Below are 26,994 nucleotides of genomic sequence, written 5' to 3' on the forward strand. Positions count from 1 at the left end.
ATGGCAAAGATTTCATGGTTAATCTTTTTGTGCACGCTCCAAGCTGCACTGGCTCAACGTGTGCCAGCTCGTGGACGGGGTGATAGTCCAGAACCAACTTCACCTCCGGTTCCACCTTGGCCAACTCCACAAGCTGAAGGTTGTGGGAGTGAGTTCTTTCATTTCTCATTAGATAAAATTTAATGATAATTACAATATTCTTTAATGGCCTTTTTAATTCAAACTCACTAAATAAGGAGTTAATATTTGCAGGAGTGGTAAAATGAAAATGAAAATGTAAATATAGTTTGTGAAAAAGAAATGATAGAATTAAATCATGATATACTGAAGCACAACTAGAGTGATATAAACATGCCGCTTGGTGAAGTGGGAGTTCAGTTGCTTCAGGCTACTAACACACAAACTTACAACGTAACTGTATATCGGTAATGTATAATGGCACCAGGCAAATAAACCTAAATTATTGCACATGAAAGTAGTCTTTATTGAAGAAATGCCTCATTTATTTTGTATATGTTGTGAGATTGAATAATAACTCAATGAATTTAAAGCCGTATTTCCCAGCTGTTTAGCTGTTTTCCAGCTTTTTTTCAGCTGCTGCTGAGCTCATTTTAACCATTTACAGATCAAGCTGTGTCATGCAGAGCTTGTGTTTTTTTTCTCAAATATTTTCTTTTCTGCTTGTAATGCGGTTTTTCAAGGCATTGTTTCTGTTTTAAGTGTACTTCTTATTTTAAAAATGGAGCTTGCGATGAAAAAGCATCTATGATTTATCTGAAAAGAAGGTATTGTTTTTTAATCATAATCAACACCATTATATAACAACTATTCAAATAATTACAGATGTAAGAAAAGCATAAAATTTCATCTGTTTTTTTCTGTTAGCATGCAAAAATCCTTTTCAACCTCACTATATGTCAAGTAGCACATACATGTCCATTCAACTGCTGCATAATGTTGGTAACTGAGTGGCCACTCACAGAGCATCTCCACTTCCAATACCAGTCGTTTTTTTTCTGCAGTTTAACCCTTAGTGGTGACATTTAGCTTAGACGTCACTATGATGGACACCTATTTTCATGCTTTGTTTTTGCATAATTGTGAATGATGATGGTATATTTGTAAATGAACAAATTAACTGGATGTCAGTGAGTCATGCAATACACCACTCAATGAAGGATAATTAAATATACCATATAATTGAGCATAAATGCATACAGTGTACTTACCAAAGTTTGCCTTAGTCATAAATAGGAAAATGATACAGCTACATGTTTAATAGAACATTTACATCATATAATTATGATAATATATTTTGTGTAAACATTTTATAGAATGCATTAGAATGAATCAAATACAAAGCAAAGTATCATTAGTAAACAAAAAAAAAGTATCATTGCATGTGACTGTAGAGATAAAATACTGTCTTTGAAATAAAGTTTTTTTTTTAAATTATTATTATTATCACATGCATGAAAGGGTTAAAGTTGAACTCAGAATGGCATTTAAGTCAAATCTGGACAAACAGACAGAGAGAGGTAGATGTAAACTTTGCAGTCTAATTATTTATCTTTTTTGTGAATGTTCTGTCTTTTATCAGGGATTATCGACTGTCCCATCAAGCTGTTTTTCACCATTGATACCTCAGAGACCATTGCCCTGCAGGAATCCCCGCCTGGCAGCTTGGTGGACAGCATCAAGGAATTCACCAAAATATTTGCCCACAAGCTCTCTGATGAGGAATACAGGGGCCAGATCCAGATCACTTGGTCCTTCGGAGGCCTGCACTTCTCCCAGAGGCAGCTGGTTTTTAGCCAGTTCACAAGCAGAGAGAATTTCGTCAGGAATCTTGGTCAGATCAGATACCTAGGCAAAGGCACTTACATCGACTGTGCCCTCAAAAACATGACCTACCAGATGACACGCCACTATGCAGATACAGAGGCTGTCCTCTTCTCTGTGGTAATCACTGATGGTCATGTGACAGGCAGTCCATGCTCAGGGATCAAGGTGATGGCAGACAGAGCTCGGGAACAAGGAATTCATGTTTTCTCAGTGGCAGCATCCAGGAAAGTCGATGAACTGGGGATGCAGGAGATAGCCAGCTCTCCCACCGAGTTGTACCGTGACAACTACATCGTCATGGAGATCGTTGATGGGAAAGCGAGACTAAACACTGAATCCATTGAACGCATCATAAAAGTCATGGTGATTTGATACCTTTCTTCTCTGTGTCAGTTCCAATTTTAACATCAGTACTATCATAGCCAGTCACTGACTGTGGACATTTTCATTGCAGAAATATCAAGCTTATTTACAGGTAAGAAATTTCAAGTTATTAACAAAACTAGAGACTTTTCAGTAACAGAGTTCAAGAGTCATTTACTCCACGAGTAGCAGGAGCTTTTTGCCGCTTAAGAAGACAACCTCTAGGTCTTGTATCTCTTCTTTCATGCAAGAGAAGTAAACATGATGCTTACAGACTAGTTTGCCCCATAGTCTAAAGGAAATACTATACTAGATCCAGACACTAAGAACATAAACAGGTTGAAAACAACAGCTTACAATGTCTGAACCTTTTTTTTTGTTTGTTTTTTTAATTATTTTTATATATAATGAATAATTAACTGAATAAAAGTAATGTCTTCATTAGACCATTTAAATGCATTAATGATGTCCAAACGTGCATTTTCCAATCTGCTTTTATTCATCCACACATTATTTACAATACTTCACACAAGTTTGTTCTAAACTGTACAATATAGTTTGTACAGCTGGTAAATAGTGCATACAATATTATACATGCATTCTGCATGTAGATATTGCTTTAGTCTGTCTTTCACATGCTTTTGGTTTTCCTTTTGAACTCATAGTGTTACAAACCCACATGCTTTGCGAGTCCCGGCATCCCTGGACGTAGAGGGCCTCCAGGACCAAAAGTGAGTTATAAAATTATTCTTAAATCTGTTTTGTTCGTTTGTGTTTGCTTAATTTGTTGAAATATCAACCTTTCTGTTTATTTCTGTTTTGTTTTGTTCTTTGTTTTTTTGTTGTTGTTTTTTTAGGGTACAAAAGGAGAGAGAGGCATGGCAGGGCCAAAAGGTGAAAAGGGTAACCAGGTGTCTAGAAATGACATTTAGAAGTTTACAACATTGGACTTGATAGTCTTAAATATATTTTATCTCAAGATCCTGCTGAAAATAACTCTTTATATTTTAGGGCGATCCTGGCATTGAAGGTCCAATTGGAAGACCTGGCCTTAAGGTTTGATGAGGCTCATAAGTTAATGACTTCAGGTTGTATTTATTTTAGTTTACTTATTTGTTCATCTTTGTTTTTGTCCAGGGAGAAATTGGTCAAAAAGGTGATAAGGTGAGAGATGTATCTTTCTGCTTGTTGTTCATCTCAGAAGGTGAATAAAATGTTGGGATTAACAGCTTTTATGTATCTCACCAGGGTGAAGTTGGATTAAGTGGAGCAAAGGTAATGTAAAATTTTAATGCTACACTTGTCCAGTACTTTCCAGTATTTAACTCACACATTATTACTGTGTGAGTTAAATTCATTTGATGTTTTTATTACTTCTCTAACATTCAGGGTGTGGCAGGTGTGCCTGGTAAAAATGGAACAGACGGACGGAAGGTGAGTATTTATACTAAGATACACCGGAGCTCTTTAACTCAGGTCCACAAGGACTGCAGCCTTGCAGGTTTTCAGTGTATCGCTGCACCAGAACACAAATTAATAAGTCATTGTGCAGAATTTTGTAGGCTGTTGGATCCATTTAATTTGGGTCGTGTTAAAGCAGGAATACATGGAAAAACTCCTGGGCTGCAACCCTGGTGGGACCGAGTTGAATAGCCCTAATGTACACCATGATCCTAATATGTGTGATTCATCAATGTCATGAAAATGTCTCTGTGAATCTTCAGGGGAATATTGGTCGAGTTGGATCTCCTGGTTGCAAAGGAGATCCAGGTGAAAAAGTAAGTTTGGTGCATTTTTTAAAAAATGTATCTAACATCCTTTTCAGGTTCCTTCTGTGCAGAATATAATCCCACCTTTAATGCAGACATGTTTTTATGAAGGTAGACTGTTGAATTTGAAAATAAATGGAATAATCTGAGAATTTTTTCCTGTATTTTAAGATTTGGGGTTTATTGAACCATTTACTCATTAAAGGTTCAGGAAGTTGTTCGTATCATTGCATGTAAAATTTTAAATCTAACATATAATGCAACTGTGTGTGGAATATTGTAATGCTGAGTATGTTGGCTTGGACCAGGGTTGCTCCAGCACCTACAGAGCATATTAAATGCTGCAGTCCACCTAATAAGCATGAGCACGTCTCCCATGTTTTGTGCACCTTACACTGGCTCCCTGTCTGCTTTTGTGTAAAATTGAAGGTTTTATTGATTTTTTTTGTGTGTTTACTCTCTATGGGCCCATGTTATTCGTATGCCTTGTTGCTGCCCTTACACTCCTCTTAGAGCCCTGAGGTCAGCTGACCAGCTCTTGTTAGCTGTACATAAAGCCAAGCTAAAAAAAAACCAGAGGGAGAAGACTTCTGTCTAGCAGCAACCAGACTGTGGAACAGCCTCCCCTTGGTAGTCGGACTTCTCAGTCTTTAGGACAGTTTAAGTCTCGACTGACAACCCACCCCTTCTACTTGTCTTTCAGATGCTACCAAACGTTGTTTACCTAGGATGACATTATGAATTTTATTTTACTTTGTTTATTTTAGTTGTATTTCATCTGTATCTCATGACTACAGTTGTATTGTCAAGCACTCTGGTGAACAGAAGTTGTTTTTAATGTGCTGTATAAGTTTTGAAATGAATTGAATTGATCTTTTCTGTTACTAAAAGGGACCTGATGGTTACCCCGGAGCAGCTGGGGAATCTGGCCTAGCTGGCGAAAAAGGAGAAAAGGTAAGAATTAAATCAGAGCTGCAGTCTTATCATTTAATTAACAGCACACCAAAGAAAACAGTGAGATTTGGGCAGAATTAATAAGAAAATGATAATAAGTTAGTGGGTAAATCAGTAAGTGAAAGACTGTGGTGCCAGACATAAATATGTTCAATTATTGGATAGATTTACAGCACAAAATATAAAAAATAGCTGCATCAGTCCAGTCTGACTTTTTAATTAAGCTGTTGTTTATCAGATATGTACCACTTGTGAAAGGAAAACACTAAAAAAGGCTTATAGCATATTTTAAATGTCCTCACTTCAGCTGAATAACACATAAGAAAAATTCACAATTTGACATGAAGGCAGCTGGACAATGTGTTTGGCAAAAAAAAAAAAAAAAAAAAACAATAAATCAGAAAATAAATTTTAGTTAGAAAACATCTGCACAAGTTAGCAAGTTATTTGAATATTGTCAGAAAAGTTAAAAAAAAATAAATAAATAAAAAAAAAGGTCAGTGAAGATCAGGTAATTATTTGTGAGATGTATTGAACAGCAGCTGATTTCTAAGCACCCAAATCCAAATCAATAAAACATTTCCACTTTTGATTCGAGGCATCCTGTTCCAGACAGAACAAAACAAGTCATTTCTAGGTTTTCATGTTAGTGCAGCTACATTTTGTTATGCAGTGCTCTGAAGCAACAAACATAACAAGCAGACTGTAAAAATGGCCACAGTGTCGGACTGGAAAAGCATGCTTCCCACACACACTGATCCACACACACTTCAGTCAGTGTAATTAACCGAACACCATACACCTGTATGACCTGGATATTTATGTAAAAGCAGAAGAAGCATGTGGAGCGCCTGGCAGGCTTCAATCAGAACATGTTATTTATAGCTGTTTTACTTTTAGACCGTGAATAAAAGCAAATATAGATTAGGTGTATTTTCTGTATAGTGCCTGAAATTGTTTATAGATGATATGATTTGATATGATCTGATATGATTTATATAGATCCATGGTGCCACATGAAAAACATATTTCTGTTCCAGCAAGGAGATATATGTTCCCCTTATATCATAGATTAGATATTTTGTCACAGATAAATAGTGACAAGATACAGAATTCAAATGGCAGCTGCAACTTTTAATAAACATAATGTATATGATGTAGATGTGAGGTCTATATGTTAAACCTGACAACCATTTCTGCAGTTTTCCATCCATCCATCCATCCATCTTCTGCCGCTTATCCGGGGTCGGGTCGCGGGGGCAGCAGCCTAAGCAGGGAAGCCCAGACTTCCCTCTCCCCAGCCACATTTGCCAACTCTGCGGGGGGGATCCCGAGGCGTTCCCAGGCCAGCCGAGAGATGTAATCCCTCCAGCGTGTCCTGGGTCTTCCCCGGGGTCTCCTCCCAGAGGGACGTGCCTGGAACACCTCACCAGGGAGGCGTCCAGGAGGCATCCTGACCAGATGCCCGAGCCACCTCAACTGGTTCCTCTCGATGCGAAGGAGCAGCGGCTCTACTCTGAGCCCCTCCCGGATGACCGAGCTCCTCACCCTATCTCTAAGGGAGAGCCCGGCCACCCTGCGGAGGAAACTCATTTCAGCCGCCTGTATACGAGATCTCGTTCTTTCGGTCACGACCCACAGCTCATGACCATAGGTGAGGGTAGGAACGTAGATCGACTGGTAAATCGAGAGCTTCACCTTCTGGCTCAGCTCCTTCTTCACCACGACAGACCGGCGCAGAGTCCGCATTACTGCAGACGCCGCACCGATCCGTCTGTCGATCTCGCGCTCCATCCTTCCCTCACTCGTGAACAAGACCCCGAGATATTTAAACTCCTCCACTTGAGGCAGGACCTGACCCCCGACCCGGAGAGGGCAATCCACCCTATTCCGGTGGGATAGGGTGGATTTTGAGGTCTCAGATTTTGAGGTGCTGATTCTCATCCCAGCCGCTTCACACTGGAGATCACGACCAGATGAAGCCAACAGGACCACGTCATCCGCAAAAAGCAGGGACCCAATCCTGAGGCCACCAAGTCGGATCCCCTCAACACCTCGGCTGCGCCTAGAAATTCTGTCCATATAAGTTATGAACAGAATCGGTGATAAAGGGCAGCCTTGGCGGAGTTCAACCCTCACCGGAAACGGATCCGACTTACTACCGGCAATGCGGACCAAGCTCTGACACCTGTCGTACAGGGACCGGACAGCTCGTACAAGGGGGTCCGGTACCCCATACTCCCGGAGTACCCCCCACAGGAGCCCCCGGGGGACACGGTCGAATGCCTTCTCCAGGTCCACAAAGCACATGTAGACTGGTTGGGCAAACTCCCATGCCCCCCCCAGGACCCCAGAGAGGGTATAGAGCTGGTCCACTGTTCCGCGACCAGGACGAAAACCACACTGCTCCTCCTCAATCCGGGATTCGACTATCCGGCGGACCCTCCTCTCCAGGACCCCTGAATAGACCTTACCAGGGAGGCTGAGGAGTGTGATTCCCCTGTAATTGGAACACACCCTCCGGTCCCCCTTCTTAAAAAGGGGGACTACCACCCCAGTCTGCCAATCCAGCGGTACTGCCCCCGATGTCCACGTCTGTGGGGCGTGTCAGCCAGGATAGCCCCACAGCATCCAGAGCCTTAAGGAACTCCGGGCGGATCTCATCCACCCCCGGGGCCTTGCCGCCAAGGAGCTTTTTGACCACCTCAGTGACTTCAGCCCCAGAGATAGGAGAGTCCACCCCTGAGTCCACCACCTCTGCTCCCTCATGGGAAGACGTGTTGGTACGATTGAGGAGGTCTTCGAAGTATTCCCTCCACCGACCCACAACGTCCCGAGTTGAGGTCAGCAGCTCCCCACCTCCACTGTACACAGTATTGATGGAGCACTGCTTCCCCCTCCTGAGCCGCCGGATGGTGGACCAGAATCTCCTCGAAGCCGTCCGGAAGTCTTTCTCCATGGCCTCGCCGAACTCCTCCCATGCCCGAATTTTTGCCTCGGCAACAGCCGAAGCCGCATGCCGCTTAGCCCGCCGGTACCCATCAGCTGCCTCCAGAGTCCCACAGGCCAAGAAGGCCCGACAGGACTCCTTCTTCAGCTTGACGGCATCCCTCACTGCTGGTGTCCACCAACGAGTCCTGGGATTACCGCCACGACAGGCACCAACTACCTTACAGCCACAGCTCCGGCCGGCCGCCTCAGCAATAGAGGCACGGAACACAGCCCATTCAGACTCAATGTCCCCCGCCTCACTCGGGACATGTTCGAAGCTCTGCTGAAGGTGGGAGTTGTAGCTCGCTCTGACAGGGGACTCAGCCAGACGTTCCCAGCAGACCCTCACAACACGTTTGGGCCTGCCAGCTCTGACCGGCTTCCTCCCCCACCGTCTGAGCCAACTCACCACCAGGTGGTGATCAGTTGACAGCTCCGCCCCCCTCTTCACCTGAGTGTCCAAGGCATGTGGCCGCAGGTCCGACGATACGACTACAAAGTCGATCATTGAACTGCGGCCCAGGGAATCCTGATGCCAGGTGTACATATGGACACTCTTATGCTGGAACATGGTGTTCGTTATAGACAATCCATGATGAGCACAGAAGTCCAATAACAAAACACCATTTGGGTTCAGAGGGGGGGGACCATGCCTCCCAATCACTCCCCTCCAGGTCTCACTGTCATTGCCCACGTGAGCATTGAAGTCCCCCAGCAGAACAATGGAGTCCCCAGAAGGAGCACCCTCCAGCACTCCCTCCAAGGACTCCAGAAAGGGTGGGTACTCTGAACTGCTGTTCGGTGCATAAGCACAGACAACAGTCAGGACCCGTCCCCCCACCCGGAGGCGGAGGGAAACTACCCTTTCATCCACCGGGGTAAACCCCAACGTGCAGGCACCAAGCTGGGGGCTAATGAGAATGCCCACACCTGCTCGGCGCCTCTCACCGTGAGCAACTCCAGAGTGGAAGAAGGTCCAGCCCCTCTCGAGGGTACTGGTTCCAGAGCCCAAGCCATGCGTCGAGGTGAGTCCAACTATATCTAGTCGGAACCGCTCAACCTCGCGCACAAGCTCAGGCTCCTTCCCCACCAGAGAGGTGACGTTCCATGTCCCTAGAGCCAGCTTCTGCAGCCGGGGATCGGACCGCCAGGGTCCCCGCCCCTTGCTGCCGCCCAGCTCACATTGCACCCGACCCCTACGGCTCCTCCCGCAGATGGTGAGCCCACGGGAGGTGGGGCCCATGTAACCCTTTCGGGCTGAGCCCGACCGGGCCCCATGGGCGAAGGCCCGGCCACCAGACGCTCGCTCTCGTACCCCGCCTCCAGGCCTTGCTCCAGAGGGGGGTCCCGGTAACCCGCGTCCGGGCAAGGGAACATTCATGCCCAGGTTAGTCGTCATCATAGGGGTCTATGAGCCGTGCTTGGTCTGGTCCCTCCCCTAGACACCTGTTTGCCATGGGTGACCCTACCAGGGGCATAAAGCCCCCGACAACATAGCTGCTAGGATCTTTGGGACGCACAAACCCCTCCACCACGATAAGGTGACGGCTCAGGGAGAGGTCTGCAGTTTTCCCTTTGTTGTATTCAACAAATATTTCCTAAATTGATGTAAGTGTTACTTAGACGGCATGTTAAAGTATTAATAGTAGCAATAACTTTGGTTTGCTGGTGTCTGACTTCAGTGGTTGGATTAAATGAAGTGGAAAGGCTGAGTGTCCCTCTATCATAAACTATCACCTAGATTGAATTTTCAGACAGTTTTATTACATAAATTTATCCGGTCACATTGATTGTAGTCTAATTAATTTGATTAGTTGGATTCGTGTCACATTCTGGGCTCATAGTTTCCATAGTGCACATAATATTTTCCTCAGAATGTGTGCCATAACTTATGTTTTCAGGGTGAAGACACCATTGTTTTTATTTTCTGTGTTGCTTTAGGGTGACCCAGGCCTTCCTGGGAAGCCTGGTCCACCTGGCCAAGTGGGCAACCTTGGACCGAAGGTAACCTTTTAAATAAAAACGAGGTCTGCTTCAGCAGAAGAGTTTCTGACCTAAAAAAAACAACTGTTTCTTAGGGTGAAAGTGGAAATCCTGGAAAACCAGGACTACCAGGAGAAAGAGGAGTCTCAGTAAGTAGCGGAATTTTTTTTAATGACTTTTGTGACAAAGAAAGTACATGATAGAAAGCAGACATTAATTTTAATTCTTTTAGGGACCTAAAGGCAGACCTGGACGTAAAGGCGACTTGGTATTGAAAACACTTAGAAGTTATATTTTTGAGTACTTGTTATAGTTTTTTCTGAATAAATATTGGTAAACATTACAGGGAAGGAGAGGGGATCCTGGAAAAAAAGGAACACAAGGATTTGGTGGGCGCAAGGGGACAAAGGTAAGTTAAGTGTTCAGAGGAAACTTTGTCTTTTTCCTGTTTTTGGTTTTAAAAAAGTTTTATTGAATTAACAGATCAACCAACATAGACAAGTTGACTAAATCAGTTTTATTTGCAATATGATCAACTGTACTGTACTGAAGTGTGTGAAGGGAAACAATAGACATAAAGAACACAAACTAAAAGGACAGCTGTTGATGTTGATCTGAAATGCAAACAACATTTTTTGAAAACACTGACAAGAGATTTTTACAATGTGAAAATACAAGCACCATGTGTTTCAGCCACATACTCACCTTCACCAGACCTGTTATAATTTCATCATCACCGTTTTTTTTTTTTGCTTTAGATCATTTCAACATATTCCTATGACAAGTAAATACACATATCCGTCTCACCTCCAAGTTTCTGTTGTTATTTTGTGCACTGGACAAAATTTATAATGTGGCCCAAGTTCTAACACATTCATTTATTTTAAAGGGAGAGCGAGGGCCAGAGGGACCCAGAGGACGTGCTGGGGAGGACGGATTTAAGGGTGCTAAGGTGAGGAGATCACGCTGTGGGTGGATTTTGACTAAAGGATGACTCAGCAGCTTTTTTAGAACACAGCAAGCCCTGAAGACCTCCATCACTTGAGCTGTGTTTCCTGCACATGTTGATGTGCCAAAATAACTAAAACTGAGCCTGTTATCATAATAAGAAATTCTCCAGGAGAACTAACAGTTGTCTAGTATTGTACATTGGCAAATTCACATCGGCATGAAAAATTCTGTGTGTGTGCCTGGAGACAATCTTTACTCCAATAAAAGTTTTTTTTTTAATTTACTTTCTTTCTCCCAGGGAGACCAGGGATTACCAGGACCAAGGGGTCAACCAGGCGAAACAGGGAGCTATGGAGAAAATGTGAGTTATACTAGTGGCTCATTGTTGTAGCTTCTATTTTGAGTAGTCACAGCTTTTACATCCTGTGGCTTCAGGGCACTATGGGAGATCCTGGCGATCCTGGACTAAGAGGAGACACTGGGCCACGTGGTCTGCAGGTGAGGAGAGGGAACTTCTGTTGATCCCTGTCAGCATGACTGTTTGTATGTACAATGCAGCATTATTCATAGTTTCACCTTCTAAAGGGGGATAACGGAAGATCAGGATTCAACTATCCAGGACCAAGAGGACACACAGTATGGTTTTCCATTTTCTTGACTAGACGTCCTGCGTGACCTAAATGTCTCTGCAGGATTGCAGTTATTATTTATTTTCCAGGGAGATGCAGGTGAACCGGGCAGGAAAGGACCCAATGGGCCCAGAGGTCAATGTGGTGCCAGAGGAGATCCTGGAGATAAAGGACCACCAGGAGAGCCTGTAAGAAAAATTACAACAAAAAAAAAACTCTAAAACATTGGAAGAAAAAATGAATTAAATAGAGGTTCTGACCAGATACACAGAAGCTGTCAATGTATACAGTGGTTCTGGTAAGACAGTTCTCTAAAATTATATGCTTTACATACTTATCAACCAAGCATTTAGGGGGATTTGTTTCACACATCCAAGGAAGCAAAAACTATTCAGATCATGTACTAAAAATAAAAATACTAAAAATACTATGACAAGTTAAAGTTATGCATTGATTTGTTTTCTTTGCTTAATTTCAGTATTAACTTCAAAATATCATTTAAATACCAAGATAACAGCGTGCAAATTAGCATATTTTATAATGCATTAATTAATCTCTTTGATGCTAAAGTTTATACAGAATACTCAACTACTACTACTTAAATAGCTGGGAAGCATTTGAATTTCTCCTCAGGGACTAAGTAAGCTTTGTATAACGTTGCATGAAGCTTAATTCTTTCATGAATTAATTTTATTTTGTATTGGTAAACCAAGTCTGTTTTGGTCATCTCTCCTTATGACAGTAACCTCTTTGCTTAGGTTTGGATTATCTTAAAATTCTGCTTCCATACCACAACAAGTAATTATGAAAGTGACCCCAAACAATAATTTGCAGTTTTTTACATAAACAGGATAATTAAAGGCTTCAGTTATCTCATGAAAATATGTTTAAATCTTCATTATCATTATTGGGAGAAAAAAAAAAAAGCATAGGAAATTTGTTTGGTACATTATTTCTTTGTTGTAATGATTCTTCTTGGCAAAGAATCCTATATTGTAAACTTAGTTTCTTTTCCTTTTAAATGGTGCCACATTTGTAAAGAAAAAGCATTTATGGGATGAGTTGGATGGAGAGTTGAGTATTTGGGATGCACTCAGGTTGTTGTGGCTGTATTGCTCTTCCACAGACTACCGAGGCCCCTATTTATTGAATTAATACATTTTTATGCAGTCAATGTGTCATTTTATTTAGACTTCAATCATTCATTTATTAAGGTGAAAGACGCTAGAGAAGAATTAATAGCAGAAGAAGTTGTTTGAGATGAGCAGAAGGATTTGTGAGTTTTTTTGTGGCTGCAGCCCACATTCTTAACTCTGCTGCTCATTCCACAAATATATTTTCCTTATCATACCAAAAGGAACATAAACAGGCTTTTCAATAGTGTAAGGTTTATTGCCTAGAACAAATGAATTTTGTCTTAAATAGTTGTCATCCTAAAGTTTCATCCACTTTTGATTGATGCAACTATGATGCAATTATTTAATTATTTTGCCTTTGTACGAGAACAAATTAATTATCTTTTACAAGCTGAGAAACAAAGTCATGAATTCGGTGAATGGTCTAGCAGGTGCTGTGTGGTGCTGTGGTGGTTAGCACCACAGCCTTACATAAAGATGGTGGCGGAATATTTTTTTAAACAAATGCAGAGATAATTATGCAGGAGGAACAAGTCACTGCCATTAAAAAATGTGTTGTCTTTAGGGGGAACCAGGCCAGCCAGGAGAGCCAGGAGAGAGAGGACCCAGGGGAGAGCGTGGAGCTGATGTAAGCAACCACAGAACCTCTCAAATAATGACTTGACCATGCATGCAAATTTCAGATCAAATTTATTTGTCCCCTCCTTGTGCTGTCTTTGCATAGGGGGGTCCAGGATTAGCAGGCGATCCTGGGCTCACTGTAAGTAAACTTAAATTAGTCCATTTAATTAAACTATCAATATTCTCCACCATGTATCGACTCTAACCTGCATAAATGTCTCTGCAGGATTGTGATGTCATGACATATGTAAGGGAGACGTGTGGTTGTTGTGGTAAGATGACCTTGTCACCTCTCAAACACAGTTTTTTAGTTAATGTCCTTCAACATGCTGATCATCCTCTTGAATTTCTTTTTCAGACTGCGAGAAGCACTGTGGAGCTCTGGATATTGTTTTTGTAATTGATAGTTCAGAAAGTGTTGGGCTGACAAACTTCACCCTGGAAAAGAACTTTGTTATCAGCACCATCAACAAGCTGGGATCAATGGCGTCTGATCCTGCATCCTCAACTGGTACAATCCAATAAATACAGACATAAATAAAAGAAAAAAAACTATTGAAGTATTTCAAAATCAGACATTAAGCTGCATAGAGACAGCATTACTTGTCTTTTTTCCTGATATGTTCCTAACCTACATTGCTGTATAACACATTTAAAGAATAAGCCACAAGTGTGGAGCACAAAAAAAATTATAATGAATTACTGAGCGATGCTAGGCCTACAGAGTTTTCAGAGTTGCAAAAGGTGGCTTTCTTTTAACCAGGCATGATCACCATGGGAACTTATATTTAGATATTCAGGTAACTTAAATGTAAAGATTGACATGTGGTCAAACAAAAGAACTGAATCTAAGTTCATGTCTCACACTGAAAACAAATTTAATGTGTCATATTGATGTAGATTAAGTGTCACATTTATTATTATTAAGTGACTCTAATATACTTTGTTAAATTCACCACAATTTTGCTACTGTGGCATAGTTGAATAATGCCTGTAGTACCCAACAACCCAACAAAAGCCCCGCTTACATTTGCTGAAAGAAAGAAAAAACACTTATTATTTTGTGTACTTTTGCAAAAAATCTAAATACATTTTTATTGGGATTTATTTGTAATTGAAGGTATTCTATTAATCTGACATGTCTGTATCTTCCAGGCACACGGGTTGGAGTTGTTCAGTTCAGTCACAACGGCACATTTGAAGCTATTCGTCTTGATGATCCTACAATAAACTCCATGTCTGCCTTTAAAACAGCTGTGCGAAATCTACAGTGGATAGCTGGGGGCACCTTTACACCCTCAGCTCTCAAGTTTGCCTATGAAAACCTCATTAGAGACACCAAGAGAGCTCGTGCTAAGGTATCCGTCATTGTGGTGACAGATGGCCGCTTTGACCCTCGTGACGACGACAATCAGCTGAGGTATCTTTGCAACGACCCTGCTGTGGTGGTGAACGCTATCGGTGTTGGTGATATGTTTGACAAGAAACATGATAGTGAGACCCTCGTGTCAATAGCGTGCAACAATAAGAATCGAATCACAGAGATGAAGCAATACACTGACTTGGTGGCTGAGAACTTCATAGAGAAGATGGAAACTGTGCTCTGTCCTGGTAAGATGTCCCAGTACAGCCAGTTGTATTATGTTCCGGGTGCTTCTGGTATTTGTCTTACCCACAGTGTTTTTGTTTCATTTCCTTTTCAGATCCAGTGATTAAATGCCAAGATCTCCCATGTACAAGTGGTGAGTTTTATTCATATTTAAAGGTCCCATATTATACATTTTTCAGGTAATTTATATGGGTGTCAAAAGTCCAACAACATTGTTTTTCTATTTCACATTGATCCTTACTTTCAGCCATTCCAAAAGTCGCTTCACTGAACTCTGCTTAAAATGACTTTTTTCTGTGTCTGAACTTTTAAATGATCATGAGTGATGCCTGTCCATACCCCACTTCCCACCCCTCTTGGAAAGAGAATGCGCTTTTGCTTTAATCTGCTTTTTCATTTTTAGAAAGCAAGCTCAGTTAGCAAGGGACCGGATCAGTTGCAGTATCCACTACTGAGTTCAGAGGTTATTTCCTTTCATGAGGTCACAAAGGGAAAGATCATTGTCTTGATGATCCTACAATAAACTCTCCACTTTGAGCACAAAGAGGAGCAACCAAACAAGAGGTGTGACAGAATTTCCTCCCTTTTTTTCACCTCCTACAGAAGCTATGGGGACAATATGACTGTTAGAAAACCTTTAGAAAGTGAATTTTGCATAATATGGGACCTTTAAGATGATTGGTTTGTGCTGGACTTAAATGCAGCTCGGTAAGTGACTCTTCCTCCTTCCTTGCAGAGCCTGACATAGCTCCCTGTGTTGGGCGACCAGTGGATTTGGTTTTCCTGCTAGATGGCTCGGAGCGCTTGGGGATGGAAAATTTTCGATATGTGCGTGAATTTGTGCAGAAAGTTGCAGAAAGACTGGTTATGGCCAGGATCGGTAATGATCAAATGCGAGCCCGTCTTGCGCTGATAGAATTTGGCAAGGAGAATGAGATTCACGTGGCCTTCCCTCTCACACACGATTCTGCTGTTGTTGCTTCTGGTATAGCACGCTTGCCCTACTTGGATTCATCTTCAGCTGTCGGGCCTGCCATCATCGATACCATCAACAACATCTTAGGTAAAGGAAGTATTCGCAAGACGAGACGCGGTGCTGAGGTTTCATTTGTTTTCATCACAGACGGCGTCACAAACAGCAGTAGCCTGGATGAAGCGGTTAGTGCAATGCGAAGGGAACAGGTAGTCGCCACAGTGATTGCCACAGGAAGTGATGTTGATCACGACATCCTCACAAAGCTGGCTATGAATGATCAGAATGCCATCTTCAAAGGAAAACAATTTTCTGATATGATAAGATCTAGTCTGTTAGACCGTTTCGTTCGGTGGGTCTGTTAAAGTAAGCTCACATTCATGTGACCAACAAAATGGTGCTACAGTTAGCGTTTTAGTTTGACTTTATCTTTTCCCAAAAAAGTTTTTTCTGGCTCTTGTTATATCAGCAAGCAGCTCTTAACCCCTGTAGTAAAGGTTGGGGGGTAGCACAAAGTTATTAATATAAAATAATTTTATTTTCAAATTTGAAATAAATGTGACGCAGAAATCAGCTACTTTCAACAGCTAACTTGCTAACTGCATTAGGAGTTTGTCTTAGGCATCATCTCAGCTAATTTACTCAAGTTTCTTGAGGTCATTTTGTCTGTGTGTGAACAAGCATATTAAAACCACTAATTACCTTTAATGTAGTCAGTTAGATAATCCACAGCCACAGTCAAAATTTTATATTTCTCTTCAAAGCTTACCTAACACACAACATAAATATTAGGATCATGTAGTGTAAATTAACTCTGTAACATAAGATAGCAAGTTATGCAAGGCTTATTTGGCTAACCAATGGATCCACAATTTAGATCAAATTAATGAGCACTGACTATTACTTTGGTTGATTAAAAAAATCAACTCCAAAATTATGTATGTATACTTGCATGTTAGGAACCAAAAACTCCACATTGGCAAAAGGAAGTCAGGCAGGTCCAAATTTTCAGTATAAATGAGACAAAACTGCAGCGTTAAAATGTTCCCAGTTCATAAAATAGTCTTGAGAAACTAATTCAAGGCTTTTAGCACAGTTTCAGGCAGCTCCAATGGACTTTTTTCCTGAGGGTGAACTCAGTTTTGCTTGGTTTATAGGCCTTGCATTCTCTGACTGTTGACATAAACAAACGACAGCAAAAACATCCTAAGCATTGTTTCCCAAAAGAGTAAAACTTGCTAATGATTAAAATTAAAATAACATTTGATCTATGTATATTACATACCCACAAACTGCCCCATTACTAAATTTACTGCAAATGTACAATGTTGACATTACCCATTGAACCACAAGAGCCACAATAATAGAAAAAAAACACTTGAAATTTATTTTAATTAACTTTTAAAGGCAAGATTGACTGACTTATTATGACTGCTATGCACTGAACAATTTGTGAAACATCAAAGCATTTTTGTTTCATATCTTGTCAAAAACATTGTTGTGTTACACAGATATACAACTCATCACTGTAATCAATGAGCTCAACTAATAAATTTACAGTTTGCTGGACACGGTGGTGCTGCCTTCTGATCAATTGGGTTTTTAGTGCATGAAAACCACGAGTTTGAAGCAATTACTATGTCCAACGTTACCACAAGCTAAAATTAAATGTGAAGGCTTCATGCAAAGCCCTTTTTCTGGTGTACTTGATCAGTTTTTATCAATTCTACAGAAAAACATTTTTACATAGTATTATTGTAGTTAACAGTACAGCTGATTTGCACCCTTCTCTATGCAGTTACTTATTATCACCATATATAAAGTCCCATTGGTCTCCAAGTTGGATCCAGAACAATGGACGGCTAATTGGGGCAGTCTAGCTCAAAACTCACATTCCTCAGATTTCTGCAGACACTCCTTTGGACTTCTCACATCATGTCCAACTACACAAGAAGAGAGAAAAAAGATCTGAGCTATCAACATGTCAGACCCAAACACAAAAGAGTACTTTGAAAATGCATGATATGTAGTTTAAACATAAGATTAAGTCATAGTAATCAAACATTTAAAGCCAAAACAAGGTGGTGCCTGGAACTGCTCACTTACCAAGTCATCAACATCTCCAGTATCATCAACTGGTGGAGCAGCTTCCTCCTTTTTCTTCTCCTCAGCCACTAAAAACTGCAGATAAGGTAGGCCTCAATCAGTGAAACAAATAGTTCTGTTTTGTTCTGAAGTCGTATCTGTGGCTTGTATACATTTAGTTCACCTGATTAGCTTCGCTTCTGGAAATGGTGCTTCCTTCAACCTCATCCTTGCTGATTAACGTTATAACATCTGCACATCAAAGAAATCAACAAACAGAAACTCGTGCGCAAACTTTAAATGTGACTTGAGCATAATCCTGCATTTAATTCACGTAGAGGTTTTTATCTCATCTCAGGGGAAGAATAACTTAAGCAAAACCTTGCAGCCCCAAGTAAAGAAGCTTATCATACCTTGAACAAGCAGATCCCAGAAGACCTCTAGGCCTCTATTGGGAATGCTCCTTTTCAGGGACTGGAGGTAGCTATTGTACAGATCGGCATTACCCAGCTGCATTATGGAAGAGATAAAACATTCACAGTCTGTTTAAGGGTAAAAGCTCATGCTTACAATAATTGGCCTCTGTTCAAGCCACGAGAGAAGAAACAGGCTCACTGTAATCTCAAGACTGTAATCTCCAAGGAAAAGCCAAACTAGGAAGTCTAATAGAAACCATTATATACTGACAGATGCTAGACAGTGAGTGCTTGTTTACCTTAATGGACTGCTCTCTAAAAGCCTGGATACAGGTGATGCTCTTCATGTAGTAGTGTGTGTTCTTGTTGCTAAGCAACTGCTCTATCCTGTGAGTTAGTTGCTGACAGACTGGAAGGACACGGGGGTCGCCACAAGCAAAGAAAAAAAGAGAAACATAATTACAAGGGCTGAGTGTGCGTTAGGCTGGTTTATAATAAAACCAGATGAAAAGTTAAGCTGGTTAGCTCATCAAGAGAAAACAAAAAAAAAAGTCAGTAAAGCTGGACTCACCCTCTCCAAATGGAATATTCTTCTGCCTTATCAAAGTACAGAAATCTCGAGCTGGATTTACACTGCCCACCTGGAGAGACAGGGACATGTAAATGTATCTAAAGACATATAAACTGAGTGGTGGATTTCTCGTCTTTTATAGAGAGAATATATCTCCTAAGATTAGTACTTCACCCAGTTCCTCTGATTCTTACTGAAGTGACGGAGCCTTCGGCGATGTCAGCCAGGTTGTACTTCTCCTCCTCCTCTGCTTCATCTGTTTTTGCCTTCTTGGCATCTGGCTCCTCAGAACTATGAATGACAAAATAAGCTGGTTAGAATCTTTTTTTAAAAAAAAAACAAAAAAAAACACTGAAATTCTTAGAAAATGAAATTGTGCTACCAAAGCCTTAACACAGGATTGCATATTAATGTTTTTGACAACAAAATACTTTGAAGACCTCTTTATCTGTGACATTCAAAGACCCCCAGACACACAGAATCCAAACTTACTCTTTGCCAAAAATCTGAGCACTAGTCTTAAGTTTCTTTTTCTTCTCCACTTCAGTAAGAGGAAATTTTTTCCTTATCTCTTCAAGTGGGGCTTGGCAGCGTTCATTAATAACCTCAGGGCGTTCAACGGCAGTCTTCATCCATGGTTCCATGGGGGGTAGAGGGGTGCCAGGGTTCACTGCTCGATGGTGCAGACACTAAAAGGATGATAGAGGGGAAGGTGAACTTAATGAGTGACAAAGATGCAGTTTTTGTTAAACGTGACAGTCGTACAAAAGTTTCGCTTTTTCACCTAGGCTGGAAAGAACATGGAATAAACACTGCATATATTCTTCATAAGTTTTCAATTAGTCTCAGAAATAACAGGATAGCAGTGCTGTTTATCTAATGTGGTATGTGTTTATATGAGAAAAACAAAACAGCAGAAAAAACCAACAGTCTGAACAGACAACCAGACCTTTTTATGCATACTTTATACTTCTACATACTGCACAAGTGGTCAAAGAATAATAAGTGTTATATTTTTCAGTCTTACATTGTTCATTACAGAAAGTCTTTTATATTAGTATTAACTATTATTAGTATTGTACTATTTAGTACAGTGCTATAATTTGTTCCTACCTGTGAACTTGTGTTGTTGCTGAAAAAATAAAAATGCAAGTTTGGGATTTAAAAAAACAAAAAAACAAAACAAACTGTTCTCTTTATGTACAACCTATGAACCAAAACGTTGGCCCAAACACCAAGATACCGACTTTATTGTGAGTTATCTGTACCGTTGCACCCCTATTATTTACAAGAATTATACATTATTATTTCTCGTTTTACGCAAATACAAAGAAGTCAATTAAACGTTGTTGTCAGAATTTAAAAATCACTTGTTCACAAGAAAATATGATCCCATGTTACATATGTGAGTGTGAGGAGAGGTTCAAACAAGGGCTTTTCTGTGTAGAATTTGCATGTTCTCCTCATCTATTCATCTGTTCTCTTCAGATACTCCAGTTTTCTCCCACAGTCCAAAGACAATCATAATACATAAACTGGCCACACTAATTTCTCCCTAGAAGTAACTGATTATAGTTTTTTGTCTTTGTGTTGCCCCTGCAACAGACTGACAGTCTGTCCACTGTGCCCCCTGCCTCTTTCCTGCTTATTACTGGGATGAGTTCCAATTTCCCCGTGACCCTGAATTGGAATGAGCGGTATGAAAAATGTATCAATGAATAAATTTATTTCTCAAAAAAAAAAAAACCATAAGAACGACTGAAGAACTTCAAACGTTCACTGTATTTCTAAATTGTTTTGCAGTACCTGGAAGTGCCTCTGGAAGGCAGGGTTGGGAATGTGGTGGGGCTTGAACAGGTCCTTGTGTTCTCCATTCTCATCTTCTACCAGCATCATGGAGTCAATAAGAGAGTCTACCGCTGACAGCTGTGTGTCTAAGACACAACAAAAAATGAGGTCTTTCGTCAAAGATAAGTGTCATGACGAATATCACAAGACAAAAGAGAAAACATGTCTACTGAGCACCATTTAAAGATCATAGCTATAGTATTCTTAAAAAAATCATTAGTTACTGACTTTTCACTTATATTTATCAGCAAATATAAACAATAATTTAAAAACCTGTATTGACAATTCTGAAAAATTCATAACAAGATAGATAAACAGAGGAGTTTCAATCATTCAGGTCTGAAGGACAGGTCCATGGAAATATTAATCTGGGCTGATGGGTTTACAAGGATACACACTGTTCAAAGTGTACATTTGAAAATGTAATCTTCACCACACAATAACCTTGGTGCATTGCAAAATACATAGAACTAACTTGCACCAGATACACAGTGTTGACTCTGTCAGTAAATAACAACTTCCAGAGTTGAAATAAAACATGTTTTCAAAATAATCCACAAGTATAAAGTTAAAACATGCTTGAGCAGAATATCTGTTCATTGTAAAGTAAACACTAAACTGAATTTGGTAAGACACCAAAATGTCCTACCAAGTGTTTAAACACTCAAATATGAAGAGGTTTTTTGCCCCAACCACCCAATGAAAGAACTATTTCAACATTTTATCACACCAGTAAAGATACACATGTATAGTGATGTGTATTTGCCTTCAATGTGCAAAAAACAGTGTTGCAAATGTGCAAAACAGCTTTTACAGTGTGCACTTGAAAAGACGCAGCCTGTGAAAATATTCAATTTTTAGCTCCTTGTGTTGTTTCATACCAGAATAGCGCTCTATTCAGAGATATAAAACAGTACCTGATGGAGTAAATTTTTTGTTGTTCTCGAGAGAAGGAAATGTAAACTGTCTGAGGTCTTCCATGAAGGGAAGCTGGACGTATATCAAACACTACAGAGCAGAGGTAAAATAATTGTTAGACGGAGTGAATAAATATGCTGTTAATACATTTGGGAAAAACTCCACTATTAAGGTCTGACCTCATAGTCTTGCTTGATACATGGGAAAGCTGCACCCACTTGTGGGTTACTACGCCTGTCATAGGCGTAACGTACAATGGCTACCATTTTGAGTTCATCCAGTGCACGGATTAGAGCAGACAGGGCCACTCCTGCATGCTGCACAGACGGAAACATGCAAGCAAATTAGGTTAACTCAGTAACATGTACTTACCAGCAATGCATCAGATTTCTACAAGCTCACCTCATCATCTTTGGCGGGAAAAACCTTGACGACCTGCGTTCCCATGAACTGATGGCGAAGTACCTACAGACAGAATATGAAATGAAAGCAGGTTAGTCTAAGAGCTTGCTTGGTTTTTTTTTTAACATGTCATATCTGGTCACTGCTATGATTAATATGTAAAATACCAAGTTCTGTTTGGTAAAGCCCAGTACAGCAAAGCACTTCCCATCATGCTTGTATTTCATTTGCTCTTGATCAACTTTGGAGAAGGGAACGATGTCGCTTCCATAACGAAAACCTACGAAAAGAAAAGTAAACTTACATTTTGACTGAAAGTCAAAATTTTGGATTTCAAAGATATGTTTTATGAATTCAAAAAAGACAGTAACATTGTGATGCCAAAATGCATCCTCACCTTGAATGGTGTCATCCTTCTGCACCTCTGTCTCATTATCATCATCCAGGCAGTAAACAGTCTCTCTCTTCACATCATCTTTCTGGTGGCTTTGAGCATCAACTGTAATCCATGTTTTTTTCAGCCTCTCCTCAGTTACCTGGTGGACATAGGAATATTTCCATCTGAGCTTTATGTAACATTTATTAATTAGCCATGATTAGTATGACACAGAGTAACACTACATTATTCAGACACGCTTTAGCTCTGAAGACAAACAGCGTATACTAGGGGTGGGAAAATTGAATCGAAAAATCAAATATTAGGATTTTTTGCTTCACAGTTTTGAAATCGATTTTTTTTGTTAAAAATATAAATAATCCATTATAAAATTTTTGTCATTTTTAATGTTTTTATTGATCTTTTTACTCGTCTTCATTGGCATCATTAAAGCAGAATGATGGTCTGGATACTGTGTTGTTTTTTTCTAATTGCGATCGCAGAAAAATGACGAGCAAAAAAAACTTGTCCATGTTTTTTCATTTTAACTTACAAAAATGAGCAATATTGAAGAATTGTGAGAATCGCAATTTAAATCGAATCGGCCCCAAAAAATCTGAATCGAATCGGGACAACAGCATACAGCCCTATGTATTTAATTCAGTGCAATAATAAACATGTAATTATCATCATTTACTTGTCACTGTAAACTTACTGCTTTATAACCCACAATACGAATGGACAGCGCGCTGCCGATAGTCAGCTGACAGGGCCAGGCCATTGGTCTTCTCTCAATGCGCTTAAACATACACAGCTGCTCGATTGCATTCCTGCAGAAAGATTAAAGCACATGGACATAAAGTATGACACAGCATCATATCCAAGGACCAACTACTTCTAAATATAATTAGAAAGCTGATCTATCAAATCTGTATGTCAAAGCATAACAGGGGGAAAAGAAATTGGTCATAAAAAATTAGTTTAAGATAAAAAAAGAAAGAAGCCTCTTCAACCTGAAAGTGTAAACTTCATCCAGGCCCTCCTCTTCATCCAAGCTTAGCATGATGTGTTTCAGCATGTCCAGGCCACTCTTCTGTTCCCTGGACATACATTTGCCTGAACCAGGATGATCAGGGCCTGTTCTGTCCCCACCAGCTTGTTCCTCCTCATCGTCCTCCACAGGGAACGGCAGACTGGAAACCAAACAGCTGTAGTTAAAACTCGGAAAAGAGCAGTAAAATAATACAGCTGACCAAGATTAATGACAACTAGTTAAATTATCTTTACCAAAAGTTGGTTATATAAGAATGAATCGGTATATTAAAAACCTTAAAATTTACAGCAAACGTTCAAGAACAATGAGTGTTTGTTCTGTGATATGTAAAGTAAAATGGTCACAAAGCGACAGGTCCTGAATATATTCAAACCTTACAAGAGCTGAAGGGTGATGCCAGCTTGCTTCAGATTTTCAATAATAACATCCAGGTTGTCTGGGCTCGCCCGGGTGTTGAGGTCAGTCAGGAGAACAATGTTGAGACGATCACACTTCTTGCCCCTTAAAAAAGGTTCCATAAAATAATTTCTTAAGCACAATGCACATTGATATACATGAACTTAAATCCATTTTGATTTTTCTGTGAACAGGTGAAATTATTACTGGGTTTCTCTCTGAAGAAGATCCATGGAGACCACAAGCGCATCTAACCCTGTTACACACTAGTTAAGGAGCTTAAAACACATAAGTACAGAGGAAAGCTTCACTTAGCTAAAACATTAAGGGTGAAAAGATAAGCTTTAGTGTTAACAGTGACAGTTCAACCACATATTGTTATAGTGAGAGAATTTTCAGCTATCTCAATCAGCATTTTTCTTACCAAACTTCCACAACTCTCAATTTCTCTGTTGGAAGATTGCATTATCATATAATAGTATATTTTACTCATAGCTAGTTGTCATAAGTTCTACATGAATGTTTATTTAGACTTGTACAATTTGACACGTAAAATTTGCCTTTATCATCATAACAGATATATCAAAGAACAAGCACTAAAACCAACAGCTTCTTATGTTTTACTAGAGAATGAAAAGATATCTCTTTGTATTCTTTTTTTTCTGTATTGAAAACCTATATACTTGCAACTGTATAGACTTTAAAAGGATACAGTCGGCCTGCTGACTTTCTGGATGGATCTGATGCTCTATCTCCTCCAGAAGCTCAAAGTCTGGTATCATAAGATGACGATGAACTGTGATGTGCTGATACTGGTCATCCTGGTCCAAAGGGTTTTTGGTGCCGTCTGTGCCAAAAAGGACTAAAGCCAGTTCATCTTTAGTCTCTGCAAAAACCTGACAAGACAAAAACAAAAATGTCTAATGTATGCTGAATGTTCTTTCTTTTTAATGGACCTCTTATGAGCGACAGTTGTTAGTTATTAATATGCAGCTGTACCTGTCGTTGAACAAACTTCTGGATAACTTTTTTAGCAAGTTCAAAAGGGGGCTCCTCGCCGGGACCAGAGTTGGACATGGTGAAGCCCACATCCATGCACAGAACTAGAGCTGACTGAAGAGAGCAAATACGTCAGGTTCATGGAAAATGTGTTGTTAACACTTCAAATGGGATAAATTTAACACATACTAACATTTAACTGTTTTGAATATTAAACTGACTAGATGCTCTCGTGCAAATAAAATAATCGGTTCATGGTTAAAATGGACTTTGAGGGAGTCCGGCATGACGGCTGCAGCCTGAGACTCAACATGTCAAGACATGTTTAACGCCGAAAACTCAATGAACAAAAACTCTTTATTTCCGTTTTCGGAAAACTCACATCGAAGATAAAGAATAATATATTACAAATCAGCAACTGGTATTAAAATCTTAGGCAACCATGGGTAATAAACTTACTTTAGCACCTGCCATTTTCTTTATTACCTTCTTCCAAATATGGTGTGTTACTCTGTTATGGCTCCGGAAAGAAACAGAAGATAACTACAGAAACGCAGTTCCCGTTTGCAGCGTCAATAGTGCCGCCTTTCCCTTCGAAAGTTGGCATATTTTTCCCTGTTTAACACCTGAAAGCAGATCCAAAACGCCCTACAGCGATTTATCTGGTTTACTAAGATTATGAAGTCTGCAATTTAACTTCTTGGACAAGACTTCATAAATTCATTTTACATGTAATTTCATTTAATTGTACAAATATTTATTCGTGTTTGTGCATCCTCATTTAAAATGTTTATATGCGCTTATATTTCACATCGACGGTCTTTTTACACTTTTAATTTGTTTATCTGCAATGGACTGTCCAGGATCTACAGTATATTTGCTGGACATGCACCAACTTCCTCTCGCCCCTTAATTGTAAGAGAGTCAATGTTTAGTACTTGCTGCAATCCCTGATTTCCCAGTTCATGATCAGTTTAAAATCTATCTATCTATCTATCTATCTATCTATCTATCTATCTATCTATCTATCTGTCTGTCTAATTTAAAAGAAATGTAAGTGTTTCATTTTATGTTTTGTACTATTGGAAAACAGGTATTTTGGGTTAGAATATTTTATTCTTGTAAAAAAAAGACCACACTACTTTTGTGACATTTGATTGCAAACAACGAAAAAAAATAAACCATCTCCATATCACATGCTTAGAATGCATTGCACCTGTCATTAGTTAAAATATTTCATGATAAAGAGATTTTTTATTTGATCAGATATAAATGACAATATGAACATTTATGTCCGACATTAGTTGGAAGAAATGTAAAGAGTAATGTACTTCAATGGACTAAAATAAAAAAATAGACATTTTTACAGTGTATTACATACCTGAAATAAATTAGTAAAGACATTAAAAGATAATAAACTAGAACAAAGTAAGAAGCAGGTGGATCATGCATTTCACCTTAAGGAAGTCCCCTTTTGTATTACAGATAATCATGGTGGGCATAAGAAATTATCTTCTTATCACACCAAAGCTGAAAAGGCTTTTACTGAAAATACTTGTTCACAGTGTTGTGTCGAAGGTATCAAAAGCAAATTCTGCTTTCTTTTAAAGTTCAGTTGAACAATACGTTCAGTACAAAATATGAGGTGATTGTTCAACAATTTAAAAAATATTTTAAGATGTTTTATAAAACAAAAAAAATTATAATAAAAATGTGTGTAGTATATAGGTAGATGTGGGTTTATTTAACAGCGTCAGTTGCTATTGGAAACACTGGATCTAGTTAATGTCCTGCTCACTAGGGTGCCAATAATCTGACCTTAAAGTACCCAAAGCCCAGAAAGCCATCTGCAGGAGTGTGTTTTTTCGCATGCTCATATGCAGACTTTTTTGTTCGTTAACAAATAAAACAACAGTAAATAGGAATTGCTCAAACCTTCCTGTGTTATAGCAGGAGGCAACATACTGTTTCAAATGATAAAATTATCCCTAAAATTGCACAACACTTTAATTCCCCTGTTGCTTGAAAACAGTCAATATGGATGACAGATTGAGTCCATTACCACTGTTCAATGTCTTCTCTTTTTAGAAAAATAAAATTAAGCA

General features: G+C 39.8%; 2 protein-coding genes across 4 annotated transcripts; one reads left to right on the forward strand and one right to left on the reverse strand.

Annotated features, from left to right (window-relative positions):
* Positions 1-16,189, forward strand: LOC306766867 (collagen alpha-2(VI) chain-like; the record flags this gene model as incomplete). Its single annotated transcript, XM_079254719.1, has 25 exons — positions 1-148; positions 1,601-2,208; positions 2,300-2,320; positions 2,874-2,939; positions 3,066-3,119; positions 3,220-3,264; positions 3,346-3,372; positions 3,457-3,483; positions 3,598-3,642; positions 3,933-3,986; positions 4,869-4,931; positions 9,864-9,926; positions 10,252-10,314; positions 10,795-10,857; positions 11,155-11,217; positions 11,292-11,354; positions 11,442-11,492; positions 11,575-11,673; positions 13,187-13,249; positions 13,346-13,381; positions 13,469-13,514; positions 13,601-13,753; positions 14,398-14,853; positions 14,946-14,984; positions 15,588-16,189. 25 exons carry the CDS (start codon positions 1-3, stop codon positions 16,187-16,189), a joined length of 3,018 nt encoding a protein of 1,005 aa, XP_079110845.1.
* On the reverse strand, positions 11,101-25,387 carry LOC306766155 (X-ray repair cross-complementing protein 5-like). Of its 3 annotated transcripts, XM_079253774.1 has the most exons (22): positions 25,349-25,387; positions 24,890-25,003; positions 24,603-24,786; positions 24,098-24,146; positions 23,873-23,995; positions 23,454-23,633; positions 23,156-23,270; positions 22,462-22,600; positions 22,232-22,344; positions 22,065-22,127; positions 21,842-21,979; positions 21,662-21,752; positions 20,703-20,830; positions 19,389-19,585; positions 19,091-19,187; positions 18,897-18,966; positions 18,625-18,734; positions 18,323-18,419; positions 18,094-18,161; positions 17,931-18,005; positions 17,717-17,767; positions 11,101-11,671 (listed from the first exon to the last, which is right to left on the reverse strand). In XM_079253774.1, the coding sequence occupies exons 1-21, from the start codon at positions 25,361-25,363 to the stop codon at positions 17,753-17,755; spliced, it is 2,181 nt and encodes a 726-aa protein (XP_079109900.1). In that variant the 5' UTR covers positions 25,364-25,387; the 3' UTR covers positions 11,101-11,671; positions 17,717-17,752. The 3 variants fall into 3 exon arrangements, with proteins under 3 accessions (XP_079109900.1, XP_079109899.1, XP_079109901.1); XM_079253773.1 differs by lacking the exon at positions 11,101-11,671 and having other exon boundaries at positions 17,237-17,767; XM_079253775.1 differs by lacking the exon at positions 11,101-11,671 and having other exon boundaries at positions 17,237-17,767; positions 25,357-25,375.
* Between the last annotated feature and the right edge of the window lie 1,607 nt (positions 25,388-26,994).

The sequence above is a fragment of the Telmatherina bonti genome, assembly GCF_933228915.1.
Source record: "Telmatherina bonti genome assembly, chromosome: 15".
In the NCBI taxonomy this organism is placed as follows: Eukaryota; Metazoa; Chordata; class Actinopteri; order Atheriniformes; family Telmatherinidae; genus Telmatherina; species Telmatherina bonti.

Bases quoted from the DNA above. Each gene is read 5' to 3' on its own strand.
- LOC306766155 (XM_079253774.1), bottom strand. The intron at 23,996-24,097 runs GTAATAATTTCA...ACCTTTTTTAAG, and splicing joins CTTCTTCAGAGAGAAACCCA to GGGCAAGAAGTGTGATCGTC. The intron at 22,128-22,231 runs GTATTTTACATA...TTCTGTCTGTAG, and splicing joins GCTTTACCAAACAGAACTTG to GTACTTCGCCATCAGTTCAT.